This window comes from Athene cunicularia (assembly GCF_003259725.1).
Source record: "Athene cunicularia isolate RWA chromosome 14 unlocalized genomic scaffold, athCun1 chr14_part1, whole genome shotgun sequence".
NCBI lineage: Eukaryota > Metazoa > Chordata > Aves > Strigiformes > Strigidae > Athene > Athene cunicularia.
Genome location: NW_020799118.1, coordinates 12809804 through 12817179, shown reverse-complemented (window position 1 = coordinate 12817179; position 7376 = coordinate 12809804). Strand labels below are relative to the sequence as shown.

At 64.0% G+C, this 7376-nt stretch overlaps 1 protein-coding gene across 1 annotated transcript in view; it reads right to left on the bottom strand.

Annotated features, from left to right (window-relative positions):
• Nucleotides 1-7376, bottom strand: part of MYO15A (myosin XVA) — a 22365-nt gene that overhangs the window by 3465 nt on the left and 11524 nt on the right. Inside the window, exons 33-57 of the mRNA XM_026859177.1 lie at nt 7251-7376; nt 6897-6987; nt 6718-6814; nt 6329-6450; nt 6148-6207; nt 5958-6033; nt 5404-5519; nt 5194-5312; nt 4967-5108; nt 4612-4723; nt 4388-4462; nt 3778-3983; nt 3573-3706; nt 3428-3494; nt 3219-3291; nt 2936-3009; nt 2751-2833; nt 2475-2605; nt 2245-2339; nt 1754-1831; nt 1409-1505; nt 1163-1323; nt 928-1061; nt 717-850; nt 19-152 (exon numbers count right to left, since the gene is read on the bottom strand). The exon at nt 7251-7376 is cut by the window's right edge and continues 23 nt beyond it. Of these exons, the coding sequence (XP_026714978.1) occupies nt 19-152; nt 717-850; nt 928-1061; nt 1163-1323; nt 1409-1505; nt 1754-1831; nt 2245-2339; nt 2475-2605; nt 2751-2833; nt 2936-3009; nt 3219-3291; nt 3428-3494; nt 3573-3706; nt 3778-3983; nt 4388-4462; nt 4612-4723; nt 4967-5108; nt 5194-5312; nt 5404-5519; nt 5958-6033; nt 6148-6207; nt 6329-6450; nt 6718-6814; nt 6897-6987; nt 7251-7376 (2737 nt within the window). The remainder of the gene's footprint in view (nt 1-18; nt 153-716; nt 851-927; nt 1062-1162; nt 1324-1408; nt 1506-1753; nt 1832-2244; nt 2340-2474; nt 2606-2750; nt 2834-2935; nt 3010-3218; nt 3292-3427; nt 3495-3572; nt 3707-3777; nt 3984-4387; nt 4463-4611; nt 4724-4966; nt 5109-5193; nt 5313-5403; nt 5520-5957; nt 6034-6147; nt 6208-6328; nt 6451-6717; nt 6815-6896; nt 6988-7250) is intronic.

Here is a 7376-nt window from a genome sequence, read left to right as displayed (position 1 = left end):
CCCCAGCCCCCCACCTACATGGGTCTCCTTGCTGAGGAAGTTGAGGCCGTTCTGGTTCACGGCCAGGATGCAGGGCGAGACGATGGCGTTGTTGCTGCAGCTCTGGATGTAGAAGAAGGATGAGCCAAACATGGGGTAGGCGCTCAGCAGCCCTGCGGGGTGGAGGATGGGGTCTCAGCGCCCACTGCCACACCCTCCTGCCCAGTCCCCGGGGTGGCTTGCACCCTGAGGAGGGTCCCAGCCAGCCCCATGCCTAGCAGGAGCTGGGTCGGCTCCCAGAGCCTTGCACCACTTCAGGCTCTGGACTAGGAACAGGAGTGGGCCTGAGAGCAGCCAAAGGGTCCCACTGCAGCTTGTTGGAAAAGTGGGTGACCAAGCATGGGACCTGGGAACAGCCTGTCCTGCCCCCCATGTGCGGCACCCCCAGCTCCACACCAAGGTCCGCCTGTCCCAGGGGAGCCACCCAGCAGCATCTTCTCTTTGTTATCGATGCATCCTCATTAGCATTGTGTCCTCGTTAGGAGGACAGAGTCAGCATCACACCCCGAGCACCACTGCATCCCCAGCAGCACTGCATCCTCATTAGCATTGTGTCCTCCTTAGGCGGACACAATCAACACTGGCAGCCTTGCATCCTCATTAGCATTGCGTCCTCATTAGCGTTACATCCTCATTAACATCACCTCCCCATCTCCGTGTGTTCTGTGCCTGCTCACCCAGGAACTGTGCCCTGGCCTGGTGGGCGCTGAGCGCCTGGGCTTGCTGCATGTGCTGGGTCACCATTTGGAGCCAGGATTGGGCCTTCAGCAGGCGGAAGAGCTGCGGGGGGACGTAGTCCTGCACCTCCCGCCTGCGGGGAGCCAGAGGTCAGGCACGTCACCCCATGGGACGTGCACTCTCTCCCCCCGACCCTGGCCCCGTCCGTACGCTGTGGGGAGGTGGTGGCGGTCCTTGGCTCGGTGCTGTAGGGCGGCCAGCTTGGCCACGTGTGGGAAGTGCTGCTCTCCCGGCCTCGCAGGCGGCAGGACGGTGAACAGCCCCTTGAGGTAGTCGGGGAGCACCTGAGGCGGGACAGAACGCAGGGACACGGCTTGGGGACGGGGCACGCTCTGGACAGGGGGACAAGGAGGTGACCCCGGGGAGTCTGGTGGGGTGGCCCGACCTGGTTGTAGTGAACGGTGACAAAAAGCTCGTTGTCAAACTTGAGGGGCTGGCTCCAGACCACGCGGCGGCACCAGAAGGTGTAGCTGGTGTCCCGGCGCTCCGTCTCAGCGGCCACATCCAGGACATATTCCCGGCGGGTCAGCGGCCGCACGCTCTGCCCTGCGCCACCCCGGGAGCCTGAGCACAGCCACCACGCATGGCACCCACCGACAGCATGGCCGGCCAGTCCCCGCCAGCCCCTCACCTCTGTCGGTCACCACGAAGAGGATGTACTCGTCAAAAGCCTCGGGGTGCTGCAGTCCCATCTCGCAGCACAGCTCCTCAATCACGTCCAGAGCCACCTGGGCGTGAGGACAGGCAGCTGGGACACTGCCATGTCCCCCCTGCCACACTCAGGTCCTGCACTGGGTCTCATCCTGTGCAGATTCCCCCAGGGATGGGATCTCCCTTTCCCAAAGAACAAAGTCCCCCAGCTTGAGGACAGCCGAGAGGTGCAGCCCCCCACCACATCCACACCCTTGGGGTGCTCACAGCCAGGGGGTCACTGCGAGCCCAGGGTGCACCGAGCCTCTTGCCTGCTCCGACTCACCGAGCACGTCTTGATCTTGAGGTGCCTCTCGATGCCACCGGGCAGGAGGAAGAGCTGGCGCTTGGCGCTGCGTCCAGCCTGCGTGGGGAGGACACACTGGGGTGCTGGGGGGGGGCCCCTTCACACAGCAAGACCCTCAAAGGACACCCCAAATCCCCAAGCTATCCCACAGGGACCATCCCATGGGGATCACCCTCTATCTTGCCCATCCTGTCTGCGTGAGCCATCATGCCCCCCACCCCACGTGCACAGATCTGTGTCCCCGCTGGGGACCCCTGAAAGCTCAGGGCACCCCCAAAGCGGTGCCACTGGAGAGCAGAGCCCAGAAAGGACCATACTCCCTGCACCAGCAAGGGGCCATCAGCTCAGCTCCAGGGCAGTGTCTGGGGGGGATCCCGAGCCCATGGGGGGATCTGGAACGTCTTGGGGGGAACTCAGCTGGCATCAGCCCTGCCCCATGTCCCAGGGGCACCCATGAGCACCCAGCTCACCACCATGGCCCTGAGCTCCATGCTGCTGGGAAAGAGGCTGCGGCCGCCGAACTGCAGAGTTTTCCGCAGGTTTTGCTCACAGGCTTTGGCGATGCCTGGTAGGGACAGGAACCAGAGTGAAGGACGGGGCTGAGCCATCATGATGGCTCTGCTAAAGCACCCCCGGAGCCCTGTGACACCCCCGAGTGTCCTTCCCCACCCAAGCACCTTGGGGTGTGCACAGCCCCTACCCTGGAAAGGCAGGTCGGGGTGGCTGCTGGCACCCTGCAGGAAGGCCAGGACGAAAGGTCTGAGCACCTCGGAGCACTTGTAGTAGGCAGCGAGGATGTAGAGCAGCCTCCAGCCCTTCTGGCAGCTGTCCCTGCCGAGAGGAGCCAGGGCTGAGCCAGCAACTCAAATCTTCCCCCTTGTTGGGGCATCTCAACCCAGCCAGGGACCCAAGTGTCCCCAGGACCAGCCTCTGCTGTCCCAGCCAGGGTTGTCGGTGCAGGGGTGCAGGGACTCACGGCTTGGAGCTGGTGTTGTTGGTGACCTGCTTGATGATCTGGCAGTACAGCTCATCCTGCAGGACCTCGTGCTCCGCACACAGCTTGGGGACAGGCACGGCTCACTCTGTGGCTGGGGATGTCCCCCACTGCCACCCTGCTCCCCAGGCCACCCCCAGGAGTCACCACCCCAGCGGGGGATTTACCTTGAGGACGGTGCAGATGGCATCCAGCTCTGTCTGGCCCCGCAGAGGGTGGTCACCCATGAACTTCATCACGGCTGTGGATGACAAAGCCACTCTGACACAGCTCATCCTGTCCCCTTGCCCGGGAAAACGCTCCCCTGGCCAATATTGCAGGTACATGGGGCAATGGGACCAGAGGAGCTAAACCCACCCTGGGGCCACCCCATCTGCCCACCCTCCTCCAAGGTGGGGCTGGGGATGGCCGTGGGGCAGGGGAACAGGGTGCTTGTTCCCCCCCACCTACCTTGAAAAGCCTCGGCAGCCAGTTTGCTGATGCCACCATCCACAAATTCGATGAGTGACTCCTGGATGGGGGTCTGGAGGGGGAGGGTCAGCTCGCAGGAGCAGCCAGAGGGGTGGGATGGACGTTGGGGTGGCATTTGGGGAGCTCCTGAGCACGCCAGGACTTCAGGGGGACCCGCGGGTGACAGCAGGGCAGTGGTATGGGGGTACCTTGCTGAACATCAGCATCTCCAGCACATCGGGCACATCCCTCTTGGCCTTCGTTCCACAGGATTCCCTGGGAGAGGGATAAGGGAACGTGTGGGCATGGGTGTCCCCACCATGGAGTGTCCCTGTCCCCTTGCCGGGCACTCACACGCTCCCGTGCCGTGCTGCGCGGAAATACCGCCGGGCGAAGGCCAGCATGGGGCAGGTCCCCATGCTGGCCCCGAGCCGCTCGCCACCGTCACCCTCTGGACCCTCGGCGAAGGCCGTGCTGGCGGGGGACACCTGCAGAGTGGGGCGGTGGGTGCTGGGCACAGCTGGCACCGTGCTGGCAACAGCCCTGGGCCAGCACCCACCTCGGTTTTCCGGTCCAGCTCCTGGGCCACGGTGGTGGAGGCCACGGCTGCAGCCACGGCCGCTGAAGCTGCCACCTTGCCTTGCTTGTCCTTGGGCTCCTCTTTCCTCTCCGCGGGCAAATGGACAAAGTCGGGGGCCGCGACGGGCTGGACGTACTCGGTGGGGAAGAGCCCCGACCTGCCATGGATGGCCCCGAACTTCCACCCTGCGCCGGGCAGACGGTGGGGATGGCCCTGGGCTGGCAGCCCTAGGGGTCACCGCTCAAAAAGCCACTTCTCCTTCCCCCTGCACCCTGAGCCCTTTCCAGGGGGTCTGACCACAAGTTTTGGGTGGAAACAGCTGTGGTTTGTCATCACTTGAGGTAAAGGCACAGACCAGGAGCCACAAAGGCTGTTGTGTGCAGGAATGTCAGGCAGCACCTGGTGCCACCAGGGTGGGAACCACGGGGGAGCGTCCCCTGCATCAGGTCGGTGCCAAAAAGAGCCCAAACCATCCTGCTGAAGGGTGACAGAGGCAGGATCCGGCCCCGTGCCCCAGCCAAAGGAGGGGACATGTCTATGGGCAGTGTACATGCACCGGGGACACATGTGGGGACAGCATGGCACCCACCAAAATCCTGGGTGCCCGTCTTCAGCTCCTCCAGGTACATCACCTTCTTGCGGACCACGCAGCCGTAGTAGTGGTCTGTGGAGACATCACAGGGACACAGGGTGTCACAGGATGCAAGGCCAGGGCACAGTAACCTCCCAGGGCTGGTGAAGTCATCAATCTACTGTCCCCGTGCCCCCTCATCGAGGGCATTTGGGCATGGGGGGCTGTGGGGGGCTGCTCACCTCTCTCGGGGTGCTCCAGCGGCTGCAGGTGGATGATGTCCCCTTTGTGGAAGCTGAGCTGGCGCCTGTCCTCCGGGCTGTAATTCCTCACGGCCACCACGTACTGGGAGTCCTGGGCACAGGGGAGGGGGGTGGCACAGCCCGTGCACACAGGCACAGCCACGCACACCCCCATCCCACCCACCACAAGGGATTTGAGCACCCACAGCCGTAGGGCTGCCCCAGGGTGCCCCCCCTTCACCCCAGGCATGGTCCCATTTGCAGGGTGCTCTCCACTACCCCTCCCAGCACCCCAAAAGTGGACACACAGGCAGGACATGCCCCCCCTGGCCCCAGGGCACACCCTCCCCCCCACCTTCCTGAGCTCCGTAATGAAGTGGTCGACCATGGCCTTGACCTGGGGGGCTTTGGGGGAGAAGAGGATGAGCTTCTCGCTGCTTAGGTTGAACTCCAGCATGTTCCTGGTCGGGGTGGCCACGAACAGCACATCGGCATAGCTGGGGCAGGGAGAGGGGAGGCTGAAGCACCCAGCACCCACAGCACACACCCCCCACCCCGACCTCCCGGGCTCCTCGCCCCTACCTGTACGCCCGCAGCACCCGCAGCTGCTCCCCGGGGACGTTGGTGCCCTTCACCAGCCGCAGCAGCTTGACGCCAGCGTGGGACACGGCCACGATCTGCACACCCGTCCCCACGCTGCCCTGTGGGCCGGGACGTTGCCTCAGCCTGGAGGGGGGGACACGGGGCTGCGGTGCCCCCCCACACCGACCTGCCCCACGGCTGGACCCTCACCGTGGCGGGGAAGAGACGTGAGAAATACACCTCGCAGCCATCCCGGGCCGCGGCGATGATCTCACGTTTGACACTCTCGGTGGCCACGGGGCTGAAGGAGTCCAACTTGTTTGCCGCTGTGGGGAGAAATACCCCCCGATGAGCATCCCCCCCTGCCCAGGGGGGTCTGGGCACAAGCTTCACAGCGAGAGCTGAGATACTCAACCCCTTCCCAAGCCTGGCAGGACTGTGATGGAGAGACAGGTATCCCCCCCACCTCCCAAACTGGCACCCCATAATGCAGCAAGCCTGGCTGAGACCTGACACAACTTGTGACTTTGTGGAGCATTAAATCACGACGGAGTCATTAGATTTAGAGGCAAAACTACCCCAGCTTTAAGCAGCTGACTGTGGCTGAGAGATGACCAGGAGATGAGGATGGGCACTGGAGTGGTGGCTGGGTGTCAGCCCCCACGGATTGGGCCCCCCAAGTGGGAGCCCGCCAGGTTTGTGGCCCCGGGTTTGAGCCTCCCAGCCCGGGAGCAGCAGGATGTTGGGGTGCAGGTGGGGGTTACCGAAGAGGGATTTCAAGCGGAGCCGCTCCTCCTGGCTGATCCGGATGCAGGTGTCGGAGAGCGTGTCGTTGAAGATCTGGGGAAGGGGATGAGGAGCTGTTACCGTGTGTGTGTGTGTGTGTGTAATACCCCAGCTCCCAGGGGACCCCCTGGCGGGGGGTGGGTGTTGGGGGCCAGCTTCCTGCCTCACCTGCCGGAAGATGAGGTCAAGCAGCAGCGGGTTGTTGATGCTGTCCTTGGGGTAGAAAACCTGCCAGGAGGGAGAGCAGCCACATGGGCCACCTACAGGCCCTTGGGCTCAGAGAAAAACATCCTTTCTCCCACTTTGACACTCCTCCTTGTCCCTATGTTCTTCCCTCCCAGCCTCGTACCTCCTTGCGGATGTATATTTTCCAGGGCACATTGTGGTAGGTGTAGAAATCCTCGCTGCAGCTCCGGTGCAGCTGGGTCTGGACCTGCTGCGCCTCAGACGGGAGCTCCCGTGAGATGGAGTCTGCGGAGGGATGGAAAATCCTGCATGTCGCAGGGTGGATGGGGGGCAACCACCAACAGCCCCTCTCCCCCCGGGGAAACTGAGGCACGGGGTCAGCTGTGGGGCAGGGAGGGTTTATCCAGGCACAGCAGTTATCCCACGAGGATGCCACAGAGCTGAACCCATGCTTGGCCACCTCAGGCATCACCCAGTGCCACCGAGGAAGACGAGGTGCCCCCCACTCCACCCTCCTGGCGCCCCCAGTGCTGCTGCTCTGCCCTGCGTTACCTGGGGGCCGGGTGGCCACCAGACGCCCCGTCGGTGCTCGCAGCTGGTACCTGCTGCTGGTGACTGGCTTCACCGTGGCCACTGTCTCCTTGGGCCCCTGTGAGGCAGAGATCAGGCCACGGTCCGGGCTGGTGGCTCCCCCAGGCTGGGGGGGGTCACGGGGGTGGCTGCATCCTTACCAGCGCTGCTGGCGCCCGGGCTGCTGAGAGCTGCTCCTTCAGGATCTGCATGGCTTCCTCGTGGGGGTCCAGCTTCTTCCCAAAGAGCTTGCTGCAGAGACAGCACCCCACATCGCCTGCACCCCAGCATCACCCGCACCCCCAGCATTGCTTGTACCCCCACATCAGCTGCACATCAGCATCACCTGCACCCCCAGCATTGCTTGTACCCCAGTGTCACCTGCACCCCAACATCACCTGTGTCCTGGTATCACCTGCACCCCAGCATCCTCTGCACCCCACCATCAGGGCCGGCACGTAACCCACGGGCAGGAGAAGCCCACGGGTGGCTCGCAGGGGGGCCGGGCTGGGTACCTGGGGGGCTGGGAGCCGCGCGGGGCCGGCTGGCACTGCCGGATGATGTTGCGGATGTCGTGGGTGGGCCGTGGGAATTGCTCCGAGTTGAGCCGGGAATGCCGAACCGGCTCACCTGGCCACCGC